General features: G+C 36.2%; 3 protein-coding genes and 1 pseudogene across 4 annotated transcripts in view; 3 read left to right on the top strand and 1 right to left on the bottom strand.

Moving 5' to 3' along the window:
* The window catches only part of LOC127836555 (tyrosine-protein kinase Fer-like), a 292,136-nt gene that overhangs the window by 183,102 nt on the left and 89,761 nt on the right, over nucleotides 1-19,273 (top strand). The gene's annotated exons all lie outside the window — the stretch shown is intronic.
* LOC127836561 (uncharacterized) overlaps nucleotides 1-19,273 on the top strand; it is a 274,313-nt gene that overhangs the window by 218,973 nt on the left and 36,067 nt on the right. The window lies entirely within an intron of this gene.
* Nucleotides 1-19,273, bottom strand: part of LOC127835807 (guanylate cyclase soluble subunit beta-2-like) — a 296,454-nt gene that overhangs the window by 274,077 nt on the left and 3,104 nt on the right. Inside the window, 7 exon segments of the mRNA XM_052362242.1 lie at nucleotides 13,202-13,350; nucleotides 13,904-14,139; nucleotides 14,570-14,726; nucleotides 15,185-15,626; nucleotides 16,061-16,138; nucleotides 17,222-17,361; nucleotides 18,836-19,099. Of these exon segments, the coding sequence (XP_052218202.1) occupies nucleotides 13,202-13,350; nucleotides 13,904-14,139; nucleotides 14,570-14,726; nucleotides 15,185-15,626; nucleotides 16,061-16,138; nucleotides 17,222-17,361; nucleotides 18,836-19,099 (1,466 nt within the window).
* Nucleotides 6,554-7,994, top strand: LOC127836557 (uncharacterized; annotated as a pseudogene).

Raw genomic sequence — 19,273 nt, 5'->3', positions numbered from 1 at the left:
TTTAAGCTTCACTCTACTTTGTCTGAAAATAAAAGTCCTAAATGATGTAATAGAAACATACATATTTAATTTTTAGTTTTACACTGGACCTTTGGCCAGTGGAGCTAAAAATCAAATTAAACATTTAGTTTTGATTTAAAATCAGTTTTTATATGCAAGTGTCTATTTCAATTATAAATTAAAACAGCATATTATTTATTATTGAAAAGATTATTCCAAGCTTGATGTCATATTTCAACTTTGCATAGTGTAGTTAATTGAACACTGTATTGAACTGTATGGGCAGCTATATTTTTTAATTTATGTATGTTGTATTATACAAAATGCATTATTTCTACCACAAGTAGACCATATAAGGCCTACTGCTACTAAATAGGCATTGGTATGAATTTGACACTGTTTTTGATGCTCATACAAAACTTTAATTATTACTACACTTTAGTATATTAAATATTTTCAAGTTTTTGTTCAACATTTTTTGCAAAAGAAAAGAGTGTCTTAATGCATTTGAAAATATACTTAAAACAAACTAAAAATGCATTTTAACATACCTTTTTCCTGGTAAAGTGTATTTGGGATGATAAAAAATACACTTGAAGAGTATTAATGCTGGAAAAATGCCGACAAAAATACATTTGTTTCTGTTAGAAGTGTGTCTTGTCTGCATTTTTAAGTAATTAAATGCACATCAAATGCAGATAAATACAATGCCAATACTGTTGTTACATGTATTGTAATGGACATACATTTTGTAAAATGCACTTGTTCTTGTAATTAAATGCTTTAGTGAATTGAACTAACCTTGTATAACGTTTTAACAATTAATAATACCTTTTTATATAAATTTTCTTTTGAAATGTGACACTTAAATGATTTTTGCACCACTAGTAAGAAATATAATTTGTGCTCATAATGCTTTATCATTACACTATATAATATCATTTGTTGTATGAAAATTACCCGTAAAATTCATGTGAAAGCTCAAGAGATCAAAAGCAGCGTGCTATACCCTGCTCCTTTTTACATGACTTGATGGTATTTAGTCCCCAATTCTACATGGCTAAGGGAAAATTAATGTGCAGATTTGACAAATAAGTCTTAACTGGGATCCAATAGGCAGACTTTCATATTACTTGTATTTAATTTAAATCATGATCTGAATTGCTCTTTGGCAAATCTTTGTTGGTCACAGTATTCAACTGAATTTTGTTCACTTTGTAGTGATTATATTTTCTATATTTATCAGACAACATCTTTCTTCAAAAGTTTAACATGATTGCTTGGTTAATTTAGAAACAAGATCAATGCATCATAACATAAAATGAATAAATGTGTAATAGTAAAAATGGCAGCAAAAAAGCACTAGACTATCTGCCGTAAATCTGAGATGATATGTTGATGTATTGGAATTTCTCATAAATAATGTGTTCCATAGTTGTTTAATTGTATAGTCGCATGCATGAGTGGTGTCAATGTCACAATACCAATTAAAGCCTATAATTTACTAAAACAATTTGAAGTTTGATGTGAGTTTTTTTCAAGATCTGTTATATATAATTATATATACATGTATATATATATTGTTGAAAAGTTAACATGCAATAAGTTTACTGTAATTAAGTGACAAATAGTTTTACTGATTTGGTTGGATGCATATTTGCAGATATATCATGGTTTGTGCAGAGGACAGTAGCAAAAAAAAAAGAGCTGTCTCCGTAGGATGACATACGCCCTCGATAAACGCTTTATAGAAGTTATGAACATTTTTCAAAACCTAAAAGCCGACCCTAAGTTCAAGGTAAAAGGGGTCAAAATTTGTGTGTGTATGGGAAGGCCTTGTCCATATACACATGCATACCAAATATGAATGTTACATCTGAAGCGACATAGAAGTTATAAGCATTTTTTCGAAACCTAAATGCAAAGTGTGACGGATAGACAGACGGACAGTGCGATCACTATATGCCCTCCTTTGGGGGCATAAAAATGTGTTTCACATTGTTTTGGTAAATTAGTAATGTAGTTAAAAGAACAGAATTATCAATTATAAAGTTATTGATTATAAAGTGTGGCTGGCATATTTGATGCATTCATCTAGCTATAAGAAGGTCCCTGTTTTATCCCCACTGGCACCAAGTGAGGGTTCTCAAAATCTTTTAACAATATGAATAACTACATATAGGGTCGAGAGCCTTGTTGATATGGGGGCTAAACACCTGAAATCAAAGCGACCCAGGTTAAAGGCCGAGGCCAAATAAATAAACCAGAGGCCGCATGAGCCTGCTATACTCTGAACAAGTATTGTTTCTTCTCAGAAAACTGGCTTAAGTGTCTTATTATGCTTTAGACTTTGAGTTTCAGTGCAATCAATCTAAAATAAATTGGTCAAATTAAATAATAATTTGTAAAAAAAATAAACATTCTGCACAAATTCAATTATTTACTTTACCTGTGTGCATGAATCATTTCAGTTTATACGACAAACGGGACGATTTTAACTTTGAAATTGTAAATTTTCCGTTTCTAGATGGCAACATCCCTAAAGGACCTTCCTATGGTGTTTACATTTCGCAGTTGGTACGTTATGCCAGAGCATGTTCGTGTATTAAAGATTTTAATGATCGTTATCTAATATTAACTAAAAAATTGCTAAAACAAGGCTTTTTGTATCATAACCTAAGAAATAAATTTGCTAGATTTTACTCTAAGTATGGTGATTTAATTTCAAAATATAATGTTTCTTTAAAATGGCATTTAAATAATGGAATCTCCCATCCATCATTTTACGGAGATGTTTTGAAGCGTGTCCGCAAATTAAAATATGTTAAAACGAATGTTCATATTAAACTTTTCAATTTAATTAACTTGTTTTTATCAAAAGGATACGATGCTTATGTACTTAAAAACACGTGTTTGATGGTTTTCGATTCACTATATCTTTCTTCCCTTAAAATTTGGAATCATTAGTGATATTATAGGCATTTTTCACTGTTGAATAGAATTGTGTCATTGTGTCGTATGAACAAATCTGCATGAATACTACATTATAGGCATTTTTCACTGTTGAATAAAATTGTGTCATTGTGTCGTATGAACAAATCTGCATGTAAACTACATTTGGACTCAAATCGTACATCAAATCATTTCTGTATTCAGTTGTCAAAACACCTATATACTGTTTGATTCCAATAATGTCGCTTTAATGGAATTACCATTTTTATTCATTTGCTTCTTAATATTAAATCACCTAAACTTGTTTTATTAGCAGCACAGCCCCATTAATATTTTTATTTAGTACTACCCTTGGAATTTGTTCACGTCATTATGTCATTATGGATTTTTGTGACGTCATACGACCGACTTTCCCAGTTGTAATCTACATGCATAGGTCATTGGGTTTATAACGTTCCATTTTATTTATATTTTCTCTCTGATAGGCGTTTCTTGTTTGATTTAATTATTTTTAATTTGTTTAGCAGTCACATAAACAACCAAGCTATGTAATATGGAATTTTTACACCCATTATTGCTGCTTCTTCCTGTATTTGCGCGATGATTATCTGAGATATTAACTATATGATTCTATATTCTCAAATATTTTCTATTAAGAAGGAATGTAGTTGACAATTGTTAATAGTTTTATTTGATCGTTCGTCAAAAAGTTGTAATTATGTTACTCTTGTATCTTCAATGCAATTGAGTAATTAAATAGTAATTAAATTGAATGCGTTTAATTCCCTTTTATTATTGTTTAATTTGAGTTACAATGCTATGACGTTAAATTTTATTTACAATTAAATGTATTATGAATATTGCTGGGCCAAGTGTGAGGTTGAGCGCTCTATAACCAGGTTTAAACCCCCAATGCTTTGCATTGACCGTTCCAAGGCGGTGACCCCAGCTTTATTCATATTTTGTGTTTATGTTGGTTTGTATTGTGCTGTTTTGTACTGTTTGGGCAATCAGTCACTTGCCTTAAATAAAGGACCAACTAATTGTTTTTAATGAAAATTCAATACTGCTCCAGCAGCTGGAGTTTCACTTCTTTATATTGATGGTTAGTGAACTATGTCAAAAGCACCATATCTATGAAACACTTGTTTTTTGAATAGTGCAATGTTCCACAGAAATGATGCTGATGATTATTCTACACGATGATGAATTATTAGATATATTTCTAAATTCAATTTCCACAAACAATTCGGTTATTCCACTACCAGTTCACAAGCTTCATACACAGTTGAAAATAACACTATTTCACTCAACAACCGTGACACATGTACTCAATTTTTCAACTTTTCGCAATTAAAATTAACTTCTACTGTTATTGTTGTTGTTGTACTTTTGAAAGTAGTTCGAAAGATGGCGACCATTAACCCAGAGATTGATTTATGAAATAAATCGTCTGCTGATCCAGAGTGAAATGACCGGGCGCATGCCCAAGGGAAGTAACTGCTGTGAGGAGTTTGCACGCTCTTACTCGGTTTGTATATGGATAAACAATAATTAACAATGAGCGTCGAAGGGTAAAATGTACACTCATCTTAAATAATGGAAAACCAGGTTTAATGCATAAGCGATGTGTCGTCCCATATCAGCCAATGCAGTCCGCACAGACAACTCACGGACAACAGTTTCTGCCTACACTGGGTGCAAGCTTATAAGAAAACAAAAAAATACCATTTAAGCGGAACGTGTCGTGTTATATGAGCCTTTGCTTACACGCATTTAGCCCCATTTTCCCAAAATACGTCTGAATAACACTTCTGGTGGTATATTAAACAATCGATCCGGCTATATGGAATGATACACGTACAGTTACTGATCAATATTTACCACATTGCAGTGTCTCTACACAAAACAAACGTTATTGTTCAGAGTCGTTAGTTGTCTTCAGACCTAATTATATTAAAATATAGTTATCCCCGAGTGTTCAAACATGACAATTAAACAAATCAAAGATCTAAAAAGTTACATAGACTAACACTACCACCACGGCCAATATCGCCAACATCATTATTTTCAATTATAACAAGCGTTATCATGTTAACTTTTAAACCGTTTATTTACTTTTGTCTATTAACCTGAGTTTTACGCTGAGATATCACTATCTGTGTGTTGCCTGCATTTTGAACTATCGATATCAGAAGTTTCCTTTTGTTTGGATAAACTACGTGTAAGTCGGTATGTATTACATTATACATTGTATTTAGCTGTATTGCGTTTATTAAGATTTCAGAAATGTTGTTTAAACAAGGATTGAACTTATCCGAAAAAAAATTATAAAAGAGAAAGGGCTATATAACGCCGAATAAAGTTATTCTCGCCCACGAATTAACGTAAGAAATGCGCGCCTGCTGCTCTTTTAATCGCATGTACATGACTACGGGACCACATCAATCGGCAGCAATGCACACCTGTGTCGCGTACGCGTTGTGATTTGTTCATTGTCTAATGATATGGGAATGGTCTCTTTATTAGTCCGTGCGTATGTCCGCTCATACGCCTGTATATTCTCTATAGAAAAGCTTTTCTCGTAGTATTTTGTTTAAATAAAGAATCAAATGCATGCACAATGATAAATTGAATATTAATCAGTATACATGATATAAATGCCATGTATCTTCAGTCACAAAGGGTTGCCTTTTATATATCCATGTTCATTTGTATCAAATATGTAATTCAATTAAAGTCCCAGTTCTGTCCCGCTTTAGCGACGACTGATTCACAAGATTGCGCATAGCAGCATTAACGTATTCGATCAATTTTCTAAGCGTTTGCTCTCGCTTGTGAGGCTACTTTCAATTTTGATTACGAAACACAATGGTTGCGTTTTTAATGACTTCAGGTTCTGTTCTTTTCGCGTTTGTTTTTCTTTTAATTGATTTTTGATCGATTGCTTTCTGCAATTCGCCCCATAGGTAACATAATATAAGTATACCGACGAACGAAGTCCGTTACTGCAACCAACCACTTTGCAGCTCCAGATTCTGCATTCGCAAACAATATAGCTCCGATCGCATGGCTTTAGTACTAATGCGCCACAAAATACACTGTGACGAAATAAATCGGTATTTTCCGTTGCAAAAATTGACCAACAAGAAGACCAAAGCTATCGGAAAGTGTTTGATTTTTTTAATAAAACATTTTGCGGAGATGAGTGTGTCCACCCGGCTAACTCAGTCTGTAGAGCAGTTCACTGATAAACACGGGGTCGTGGGTTGGAGTACCAAGTACAATGATACTTTTTTCCCTATTATTGAATGGATTTACTTAATTCTTTGACAGAACACCCATTTGGACAACAAGCCCTGTCTGTTTTAAAAAACTGATTTTAAAAAGCAGTATTTACATTTAACCCCAATAGCTAAATCATAAAAGGTTGACAGCCTGTCATCCTTCCTAACTTCCATCTGTTTTCTTCAAAAAGGTGATTGGTTGGCATCACGGTGTATAGTGTTTTAACGACCACAAAATTTGAGCAAAATCGCCCCATTCATTTTGAGATTCAATTATATTTCCTTATTATTTGATTCTTTTTTTCAGGTTTATAATATATAACTAAAAAATGACGTCATCACTTCCTATCATAGACATGTCAAAGGCTTACACAGAGCGCAATGAGCTCGCCAAGAAAGTGGCCCTTGGTCTCGAAAACGAAGGATTTATATTCATAGACAATGTCGCAAAATTGGATTATGATGGGCTTTTTCGCGCATGCAAATGGTTTTTCGATAAGCCGATCGAATTCAAGCGAACAGTGATGAGAAACTTTTGGAACCCCGAAAATTCGAACATTTACCGGGGGTATTTTCCAATCACAGAAGGAGAACCTAGTCGGAAGGAAGGTTTTGAATTCGCGCGCGATGTCAGATATGATGACGTAACAGTTGCTAAAAATAACTGGTTCTACGAGAAGTTTCCTTGGCAAAAGGAAGATGGGGAATTCCCTTTTAAGGAATTCCTTCAAGAAAGTTATGAGATTCTACACAACACAGCTCTAGAGATTCTAAAGCTAGTCGCAATCGGTTTGGGTATTGAGGAAAACATCTTCGAAGACATGTTTTTGGACAAACCATGTTCTTCATTTCGGATCATGCATTACCCGCCTTAGAAAGGGGAACCGCCAAAAAACGCGATTGTCGAAGATGGAAAAGTCGTCATAACTCCGGAACACACGGACACAAACTTCCTGACACTTCTCACTAGATTCAACTATGGCGGACTGGAGGTTAAGACCATGGATGGTTCGTGGGCGGAAGTGGATCCAAGACCCGGAAGTCTCGTCATGAATATCGGGGACACCTTCTCCAGAATGATGGGTGGAAGGCTCAAAGCGACGAAGCATCGAGTTATTGACATCGGCACCGACCGTTACGCCGTTCCGTTCTTTTTCACGCCTCGTTACGACGGTGACGTCGGTATCAATTTCATGTCAAAAGCCACCGGGGTGGGACCGGAACACCGGGTGGAGCGATACGGACCCTGGGTCCTCGACGTCATCAAAAACCAGAAAAAGTACTTTGAGTACCGAGTGCTACCGGATATTGAGCCGACAGCATAGAGTGACGTTTTTGTTTTTGTGCTATGCGATATTGTACGGCGATTGAGTAACTATGATCGAGGCAAAACGTTATATTGAAATATTAATTCTGTGTACGGACGGAACTTCATTTCATTTCTATTTGGTGTCATATTTGATAAAGATTAACGACGGAATGCATGCATGCATTTGTGTCACATTAATTTGGCTTAGTTTCTATATGATTAAAACATATAAAATATCGTGTTTAAAAAAAATCATCAAAATAATGATGATAACACTAATTATAATGACATAATTGACGGCAGTGATTGTGATTGATAATTGACGACGTTGTGACGACATGATGATTAATTGAACATATGATGCCACAGGCTGTTTGTTTTATTCTAAAAGAATATGTAGTGTTCAGTGATATATATGAATAAATTGTTGCATAACGTCACAAATATGTGAAGACAACATATGCATCATATGCAAACAAGAGCGCAAACACGCATAACAATGCCGACCGCCGGTGTATTTGTGTGATATGGTATTCGCACTTCTGATTTACTTCTTGAGCCAAACTTCAAATATTAAAAAGAAAGTGTGTTGCTAATTTGTGTTAAGCGTGTACACTTCTTGTAGCATACTTTGAACTAAATATAAGTTAGTATCTAGCCCGCGAGCACGATTGTTTCGCGCGATATTGCATTTATCTTTCTAGCGTTCTATCATAATTTAACGCGGAACGGAGGAAAACGGAAAAAAACTAAAACGACGAAGAATCGATTTCAATTCGTTTCAATTTTCATAAACGTTTTATGTACGATTGATTTTTAATTTCAATTCGTTTTCTGTCAAATACAAATCGTAAAAACGATAAAACGAACCTTATCTGTTGCCCTGAGTTCTTAGCCGAGTGATATTTGTAAACAACATGCAATAATTATTGCAATAGTGTCGTTAATTATCGGAAAATAATCCAGTCTGCGTGTTTGGATGCTCCTGTTTAACCTAAAGTGATTTCAGTATTTCCCACCAAAACTAAATATCGTTTTTTATAAGTCGGTTATAAACAAAATATCGTTCTTAAATTAATCTTTGCATGCGCAGCTTTTTCTGTTTGAATATACCATAACTCGGGAACGTGTTAAAGTATGTGTGACCGTGTCTCAAAGTTTAACTTAACTGGCGGTAGTAATTTATACATGTAAATATGTATTACAGGTAAATAACAAAATCAAGACTTTAAAAATATGAAAGTACATGTATTTTTCTTTTTCAAAAATAAAGATGCACCATTTTAATGACAAACAAGATTCTAAATTAAATTTGGTAATTCGGGATAAAAAAAAGTATTGTTATTCTGTAGTTTCTATTCGTAGTGGATCTAATACACATTTTACACAAAAACTTCTTAAACCGTAAAGAGTATTAGTTAAAAGTACTTAAAACGTGTTCAACATACAGACTAGATATATGCCAACATATTCATGCTTTATATTTGAAAACACTTAAGCATCTATTACCGTAACATTTGTATGTACATATAATAAATAATATATTTACAAATGTAAAGGATCTGTCGCAATATATACCTGTTTTGTTTGTATGAAATGCTTTTCATATTGTTTTAGTTCCTAAGAGCCTTGTGCAAATAGAACAAGTATTTGACTGTATGTCCGGTAAAAAAGGAATAATGTAAGTCTGAGATGAAAGGAATATAATAACTCGATTTTCTCCAAAGGCATTTGTGCGTGCAAATAAATCATAATTGTTCACCATATTGTTATTAATTTATTATTTTACCGACTTCAATGAATTTTGATTTGTTTTAAGAAGCAATTTCTTAGTTATTAAATGTTGGTGAGCGGGGCTTTAAAACTGATATGAAAACAAAACACAACAAAAATATCAGTTCAAATATCAAATAAAAGAAAACCATCAAAACAATTTAAAACAAGTCTTATGGTCGAGCAATGTTATGACATCTTTACATCTATATTGTGTTCACAATAGTTAGGGTTAGCTGCATTCCTATTCCCTAGTAATATGAATCTTGAATGCAAGTTAAAGACGCCGACGCGTGGAAGACGCCGACGCGTATCCCCACGCGCATTTTGTTAGCAAAACGAGTGAAAATCTCTGACACGGCCCCACCCCAACCCCCATAGCCTTTGACCCAGAGGTCAGATTAAAATTACAAATAGTGCACTGTCGCACATATGCTCATAGCTACCATGTGTGTAAGTTTGGAGGTTCTAGTGCTAATAGTGTAGGAGAAGATAGTGGCCAGGACGGACGGACGGATGGACAGACGGCGGAGATAACCACATCATCCCCACGCTTTTCACATCCCCACGCTTTTCAAAAAGCGTGGGGATAATAATTAATGAACACTTTCAACACACACTTATAAGCCTTTGGACCGTGCGGCTTTGTCCATTTACGATCGGACCGGAAGTTACTTCGTCTGCAGCGACCCGGATCCGCTCTCACCGGACAACGGTCTGCTACTGACTGAAATGGAAACTAAATAAGCATGAACAAACGTGGAATTGCATTCATGTTGATAAATCACTAATTTGTTAAATATATGACGATAATAATAATTGTTTTTCAAGAACACAATAAACAAGGAACAGTTTCTGAGTGTATCATCAGGAGAAAATACAAAATAGTTCTGATTTCAATAAACGATCGATCAAGCATCTTTAACTTTAAATTTCCGATCGAATTGCATGATATTACTACATCAAAGTGTGTTGATTCTGGAAGTGTGTTTACGCATCCGTTCAAAGATGACAATTACGTACCGACGTCACGGTATGTATCGTCGGTGTTCTTCGAAAACCGCGTAAGTCAATTTTTACAACTTTTCAATAGGCAAGAAAAACATTTTAAAAATATAATAATTTACATAGTCCAAAAAAGGAACAAAATATTAAAGAGAAAGTCCATTTTTAGACTTAAAATGACAACTACAGGCCTTTATATTTTCATAAATTAAAAGTATGCCCATTTTGACATAGACTATGTAAATTCATATATTTTAAAACTTAAAAAAATATTTAAAAATTTTTTTTTGAAAAGTTGGAAAAATTGACTTACGCAGTTTTTGCAGAAACAATTAGTGCACCAATGAATGTTCAGGATTTTCTCACGTGCTCATAACTATGCCTTCCAATTGGATATTTAATCCAGTATTTTCGCAGAAAATGACCCGTGAACCGGCCGTTCTTAAAAAAACAAATAACAATTTGCGCCAAATTTGACTTACGCGGTTTTCGAAGAACAGCGACGGTATATAATAAGAAACACACAGCTGACGCTCACTTTGATCAAACCAGTTTGCTTCCTAACTATCACTCATTTAGAGCACCAGCTTCGGCACTTGAAGATCTATCATCCATCTATCTATACCGGCAATAAAATGTCTTAACAGGAAATGACGTATATAAACACCTGAGGATGTGCTCTCTGCGATCGGATACACTCGGTTGTTGCGGGCGTATGCCAGCCCCGCCACCCGCCCTTCGTTTATATACATCACTTCCGGATTGTTGTGTGAACGCCCGAGCAAGTCGTCCTCCGACAGAATATCGTTCTTCAACAAGAAATAGGTCTCCAACATTCCATAGCCTCTCAACTCAATTTTACCCCGCTTTTCGAATGAGAATCCTTTATTCACAAGAATCCTGGAAATTAAAGAAGTTGATAATTGGTGTACGAACACTTATTTCTGATCCACTTAGCTACCCATTGGAACTCAGATTGGAACTCAGATTTTGAGAGTTCGGCAAAACGTTTGTTTCAAAACTTGAATATTAAAAAGGTTTTAAGCGTCACAAGCAAAAACACGTAGAAATGTATGAACCGCACACTGCAAATGGTAGCTCATTGCATGGTCGTTAATAGACTGCCCATAGCAGTCCGCACGGGCTAATCAGTGACGACACTTTCCGCTTTCGTAGATTTTTTCTTTTAAAGGAAGTTGCTTCAAAATGAAAATCCAGTATAGGCATTGAGTGTCGTCCCTGACTAACCTGTGCGGAATGCATTGGCTAATCTGGGACGACACTGTACATACATGCATTAAGTCTGGTTATCCCAGAATGAGGTACATCTCAATACAAACTACAGTATCTTGCAACTCACTGATATGTCGTGGGGCTGATGTGAATTTTCCCTGGTTATCCGTGACTTTCCAGTTTGGAGGCGAGAACACACGTCTCGCCCATGGCGACAAAACGCGGAACTTTCTGACCAAGCACACCGGTAACCATAGAACCAGTGTGGATACCAAAACGGAGCTGGATTTTGAAAAAGGAATAATGTAAGATATTATTGCAAATCGCATTATATAATGATTGTAATATCGGCAACTAAAGGCTTATAGAGAAACCATTTTAAATGACATCATCACACTCGTTACGTAGTTATAACCATGATCATCATATACAGCTTTTCTTAAGAACATAATATCAAACCAAGCATTACCTGATTCGCCAGCCAGCGTTGGCGTTTGAAGAGACAGAATCGGACACAACATAAAACATGACATCTCCATCATTGTTACGAAATTATCACTATCATCCTATTTACCTATTTTAAATAATAAAATATCAAACCCACTACTATGATAGATTCGCAATCAAGCGGCGACGTCAGGTTCATCCCCGTAATGCGCATGATCAGTACTGTTTTTTGCGACGGCCATCATAACTAGCTATTCTAACTAAAGAAATATCAAACAAAACAATTCCTGGATAAATTCGCCATCTAGCGGCGACGTCAGTCCATGGCCATTATGGACATGCCAAACGCTGTGTTGGCGACAGCCATTATAGATAGCAATTATAAATAATAAATAACCAAAGACGACATTACCTGGATAGATTCGCCATCTAGGGGCGAGGTCAGTTCCCGAGCGGTTATGCGCATGCCCAGTGCTGTGTTGGCGACCCTCTCCGCGTGCTGCTCCCTCTTCTCACTGACGCCGACGCCGGCAACCGCCAGATAGGCGTCCCCGACAGACTCGACCTGAAATACGAGTAAGATTGCGTTCGTTCGAGAGTCCGTCACCTCAATGTTTGAGCTTTGCTCTGGGAAAACGGGGTTTAATGCATGTGCGTAAAGTGTCGTACCAGATTAGCCTGTTTTGTCCACACACACTAAACAGGGAAGAAATTGTCCGATTTAATAGTATTTTTCGCTTAAAGAAAGTCTCTTTCTAGCGAAAATCAAGTTTAGGCGGTGAGTAGCAGACTGCCAAATGCATTAAACCCCGTTTTCCCAGAACGTTTTTATCAGCTTAACTGCAAACAAAATGAGTATGAATTCAGCGTGAAAGAATGTACGCATTAACACTCAGATTTAAACGATGTCTATGTCATTTCCTGCTAGAATGTCATACAGGGTTAGTGATTTCAATGCTGTGTGTCGATTTGTCATGATATATTTATGAAAATAGTTTCTACTGACTTTGCATGCAACCAAGAACAATGTACATATACAGGTCAACTTTGTATGATTCCCAGTAAAGGCGTTAGTATCATTGACAAAATTGAAAGACTGTTAAATGTGTAAAACATCGACACAAACAATCACAACTATAGAGCGACGATAGAATTTATCAATAAATTTTCTTCAGCATGTTAGAAATAATTCGACCTTTATTAAATTGTGAATCTTAGTGATATTGTCAAATGTCGTCTGCAGCGTGTTCAGGAGACTGATGACGTCACTGGGAGCGCACCTGGCCACCATGGGCAGGAATTGAACGACGTCGCAGAACAGCGCTGTCGCCTGCTGGTAGAATTCTAAACATAAAATAATAAGACAAATTAATGTGTACCCAAAATGTAATAATGTTATATATTCCCCATTTAGAATACACGTTCTATTTAAACAATTGCTTAATATATGGCACAATTTCAATTATATATACTCGCAAATAAAGTATTACATTTCGGTAATGTAAATATCAATTAATTGCATGGAATGGCGAATGTTTATTTTATTGTTACACATTGTTTAATCAGGTTTAAATATGACACATACAACTTTTGTTATCCATTTTAAATGCGTGTGTTAAAACATCTGCAAGAGAATTTATAGATAAGTTTATCTAATAAACAGTCTTCAAACATGTACTCATACATGCAGGTTAATTAAACCATGAGTTAATGATCCACGACTGCAGAACAACATTGGAAAATTACCGACTAAAATTCCTAAAATTTTCCTTAAAAGCAGAAATCAATAAGTTGACGTTCCTACGAAAGGTCATTTCATTAAACCCACAAAAGTTCATACCGTCGAATATAAATGATATGACAGTATAGTTTTATAAAAAATAAACATCGTGTGTACCTCCATTCGGCACCATGTCTCGATACACCAGATCGATGGCGTCTTTGGGGAGGAAGGCCCGATAGAGGGCGTCGCTACGCCGACGCTCATTGTCAAGCTCCCGCTGCAACCGAAATATCCGGTCCCGGAGCGCCGAATCCTCCCCTAGACTCCCGCGCCGCGACCAAGCGGACGCACGGCGGGTGGGAATTTCCGAGCCGGTCAGACTGGCGCGCACGTTGTTCTCGATGTACTTCCTGTGTAATCATATTGCGACTAAAGTTATAAGTTGGAAAGAGCGTATCGATGACTGATTGTTGTAAATCAGTTATATTCGTGGTAAGGAATTTCGTGTTGTTTTTTTTATAAATATTTATTCATGGGATTAGTAATTTGTACAGGCTTTTGTTTGAATCTCGTTTGAATCATGTATCGAATAATATTTTGTGAACTGTTTTGACCGTGTCCTATTTTAAGCTGCAATTCAAATATGTATTTTGGTAATCAGCAATTTTAAAGTACGTGTTGACATTTGAGTACAGCGTTAATACCGTAGATATTCCCCTATAACAAGGGTATATTTAGACAATTCTGTACCAAGCTACTTCTTAACATAGATAAGGTTTCTAGAATAAAATTATGATTGCCAAATGACAGCAATGCATATACCAAACTAAATTCGGTCACCTGTACTCGAGATCGGCCACGAGGAAGTCTCGTGTGACATCCCAGACGGGAATGTCCGAGAGTTTCAACTTCCGGTGCTCTAAGTCGCTCCAGTAGTGTGCGATAGGAGACGCGATGTAGACGAAAAACCCACTGTCCCTGAGCAGGAACATCTGGCCTGAGTAGAAAAAAAATTGAGCCACGCACAGGAAAACACGGCCTAATGCATGTGTCTAAAGTGTCGACGAAAATGAGCCTGTGAAAACCGCATAGGCTCATCCTGGACGACATTTTCCGCCTAAACCGTAACTGGACTTTCATTTAGACCCTCTTTAAACGAACGATTCCTTAACCCTTTGCATGCTGGGAAATTTGTCGTCTGCTAAAATGTCGTCTGCTGAATTTCTAAAATTAGCATTTTCTTCGAATTTTTTTTCAACGAATACTATCAGAATAGCAAACAGTTTGGATCCAGATGAGACGCCACGTTCTATGATTTTATATTTCAATAATAATTTCGGTGTAATAGTGTAAAGCCTAACCTATTATATGATTTCAATGTAGGAAAATCCATGGATGTCATTGTGGAATATCGATACCATCTATCGTAAAAAGCAAAAGACCCTTAAATATTACCTTTTAATTGCAATGAAGGTCGGTCAACCCATTCTCGCTTCATATTTTCCTTTCTACACTCCAGCACGAATGGGCAGCAAATGAAACGCTCAATATTGGTGTAGGTAAGGTCAACGCAGTTGGGATAACGGATCAAAAAGTAGTCCGTCAGCAAAGACTGTCGACTGCGAATACTCGGCATCAGCGTTTGAATCTTGATTCCCGATTGCTCTATTTTAAAATCCTTGTCAACAATCAAGTGGTACGGGAAGATCTCGATGAACATCCGGGGATTTATCGCAAGGGTTTCTGGGTAATTCGGCACAAATCCGCGGTGTAATAAGGTTATTTTGGCCGCCATACGCCATCATGATATGACAGACTTCTTTCTCATAAGTGGAAGCGCTCCTTCTCCGAGTTTCGTGCGGATTTGTTCCAGTTTAGCTTTGACAGCTTCGACATCCTGAAGAAATTCAACCAATAATCGAATGTTCTAATACGAACATATTTTGGAAAAAAAAATGAAAGGCATATGTGGTTTAGTTCAAACATACTTAAACATAAATAAAAGAAATTCAACCAATAATCGAATGGTCTAATACGAAAACATACTTTTATATAAATAAAATAAAAATGTGTACTTTTTGAGACACGGACGTTCACTTTATTTTCATTCCGTATCATAAATACCAATAATTGTGGAAATGGAAAATAATACCGATTGTAAAAGTTAGATGAACATATACATTTTTTATTTCACTGTTTTATTTTATAATCCGATGAATTAATACAAGCTGTGTCTCGGATTCTGTCACCGCTACAAGCTCAATGGCCTTGGACGGGATTTTATCAGACAGTTAAAACCCACACACGTAAACAGATTTCACAGACACGTACCTCCTTTAAAATCTGCCGCTCGCTGTGCTTCTTCGTCTGTGCAATAAATGTCGGCGGCCCTTCTATCGTCATAGGATCCTTTAAGGGGATAAGAAATTAATTAATAACAAACACAGTAGCGTTATTCGTCATAATAAGTATATTGTGTGCAATTTTTTGCCAATTTTGAAAAGTACCGGTACCGCGCCAATTTGAAAAAAAAAATAGTAAGAAAAAAACATGAAATTGAGAAAATTCGCGTCGTGAAAATCCTCAGATTATGAATTATCTGTCTTTTTATGTACTTGGTACTTAATTGCAAAAAATAACATATTGAATATTTGTATACATAACTTTATTTCTGAAATGCTCAGTTTAAGTGCTTAGTTTATTTGTTCACTTGCATATATTGCGCTTTGAGAAAGAAATTTTGACACATTTCCTTCCTTTAGAGAATTTTTCGGACGACCATTGCGAATTTGTGTCCCCTTTCATTGTTTGGCAAATTTCTTTTTATGGGTAATTTATGAAGAATGAGTTAATCACTGGTGTGGTACACGTGATTCCCTTTGTATTTTGATTGTGGATGGTTGAAGATTAAATGCGCAAACAACTTGCCGTAAAAACGTTCGGACGTTGTTTTTCTTAACCACAAGTAAGGTTTGTACTTTTTAGCCGTAATCGCATATAGTAATGGAGAAGGCATTTAATTAAATACGATTTTGCCGCTTGCTAACGAATATATTCTAGATTATAGAAGAGCTTCAAATACCAAACTAAGGAAATGTTGTTAGCTAGAGTTTTCGTTTACTGTGTTGCCTTTGTATCTGAGTCTTTCAATTATTTTGTTTCGTGTGCCAGCGTTATAATTAATTGCTCGAAATATTGAATTAAATTCATGTGAGCTTCGTTGTGGGAAAACAGGGCTTAATGCATGTGCGTCAAGTGTCGTCCTAGATAAGCGTGTGAAGTCCGCACAGATTAATCAGGGACGAAACTTTCCGCTTAAACTGGATTTAAACGAAGAAGAGACTTCGTTGAAACAAACAATATCATAAACACGGCAAGAGTCATCCCTTAGTAGCATGAGCGAACTGCACAGGCTTATCTTGGATGATACTTTTAACAAATGCTTTAAGCCCAGTTTTCCCTGAACTATGATCATACAAAATATTATCCAACCTTAATCTGCTTAGCGATGATGCAGAATGTCACGTGCTCACGTGTGCCGTTTTCCTCGGCGACCTCGATGGTCTCCATGGAGACAAGGTCCATCTGCAGCTGCATCGTGTAGAACTTTTTTGCCGCTTCAACTACCATGCCTTTAAAAGCAATTCACCAATGTGACTTAAAACGGACTCATCGTCGGTACGTATACTGTATGACATTTAAACATATATATTTGAGGAGCGCTCTGGGAAAACAGGGTTTAATCCATATGGGTAAAGTGTCATCCCAGATAACAGGGTTTAATTCATATAGGTAAAGTGTCATCCCAGATAACAGGGTTTAATAAATATGGGTAAAGTGTCAATCCAGATTAGCTAGCGTAGTTCGTTTAATTGTATTTTTCGTTTAAAGGAAGTGCCTTTTAAACGAAAATTTAGTTACGGCTGAAATAGTCGTCCCTGATTAGCCAGCGCTAATATTCTTAACTTCTATATTCTTAGTTACGGCTGAAATAGCCGTCCCTGATAAGTCAGTGCTAATATTCTAAACTTCTATCTTCTTAGTTACGGCAGAAATAGTCGTCCCTGATAAGCCAGTGCTAATATTCTAAACTTCTATATTCTTAGTTACGGCTGAAATAGTCGTCCCTGATTAGCCAGCGCTAATATCCTAAACTTCTATATTCTTAGTTACGGCTGAAATAGTCGTCCCTGATAAGCCAGTGCTAATATTCTAAACTTTTATCTTCTTAGTTACGGCTGAAATAGTCGTTCCTGACAAGCCAGTGCTAATATTCTAAACTTCTATCTTCTTAGTTACGGCTGAAATAGTCGTCCCTGATTAGCCAGCGCTAATATTCTAAATTTCTTTCTTCTGAGTAACGGCTGCAAAAGTCAAACCTGATAAGCGTGTGCTAACGGCACAGGCTAATTTAGTGAGACACTTTACGCACATGTATTAAGCCACGTGTTCTTTCCCAGAAAGCGTTTCATTTGTTAAACGGTTACTTAATTTACCGAGACAAGCTTATATGGATTGTTTTAAAACGTATTAATATTAAGTGGAAATATTGCAACGTAACCCTTAAATATATATAATTTTTCATCTAATGCGTATTATTCAAAACTGTTATATTGGAGGGATAAGATTTACAATCAAGCTGGTCTTTGTAGAACTTTCAATAACTACGATATAGTAAGTTGAAAAATACTTTCAAATTATGAAATGGTAAGGCATAAGTTTAATTCTATCTTTTTTATCTCGATTTGATAAAAAGCCTGTAGCTTATTTGAAACGCTATCGAGTCCGTTTCCTGGGACTAGAACCAGTACTTGGTGTCTATGGGGGAAATCTAAAAAAAAGCTCCAGTGGGGATCTAACCCGAGGCCTGCCGATCGCTAGGCGGACACCATATGAATTACACCACTGCGACCTTGCATGGCCTTTATGCTGATATAATAAGGAGACAATAAAAAAAAGAGTTTATTTATTTCTAAAGGTTTAGCATTCCTTAATGAAGTCAAACTGTGTCCAAACAATGTTACACACTTTGGCACGTTGACTCTTTAATACATCTTAACTAGGTTACACAAGCAGAATTATTTCACAATGTACGCGCATACGTACCTTTCACCACAGAATGCAGACCCGAACGCTTTGAGTAATAATGCAGGATCATTCTGTCGGTCGAAGAATCTTCATCGCACCGGAAAGATGGCGCAACAACATCCGGGAAATCTCTCTTTTGGAGCGCGTGCAGGGAATCCAGATTTTGAAGGAATTCTAGAGTATTGTGGCCAAGATTTCGAAGCATTTCGTCATACCCTCGTTTTTGTAAGTAGGTCAAGTAATATTCCCCCAGCATCTCCAAAAGGGGTTCGCGGGGAAGACCTGGGGTGCAAAATAGAAATACTGTTTGTTTGAGCAACACTTGACTCTCTGCTGGGGAAAGACACTATACAACATGCTTGACGCTGAAATCGGCGTTCTCTTTCATTTCATTTAACATAATACCTTTAATGTGTTATATTCCGTACATAAAATTTGAAACGTTAGTGTTCGCTG

Source organism: Dreissena polymorpha, chromosome 6, assembly GCF_020536995.1.
Source record: "Dreissena polymorpha isolate Duluth1 chromosome 6, UMN_Dpol_1.0, whole genome shotgun sequence".
Taxonomy (NCBI): domain Eukaryota; kingdom Metazoa; phylum Mollusca; class Bivalvia; order Myida; family Dreissenidae; genus Dreissena; species Dreissena polymorpha.
Note: the sequence above shows the minus strand (reverse complement) of the source record. Positions and strands in the feature narration are given on the sequence as shown.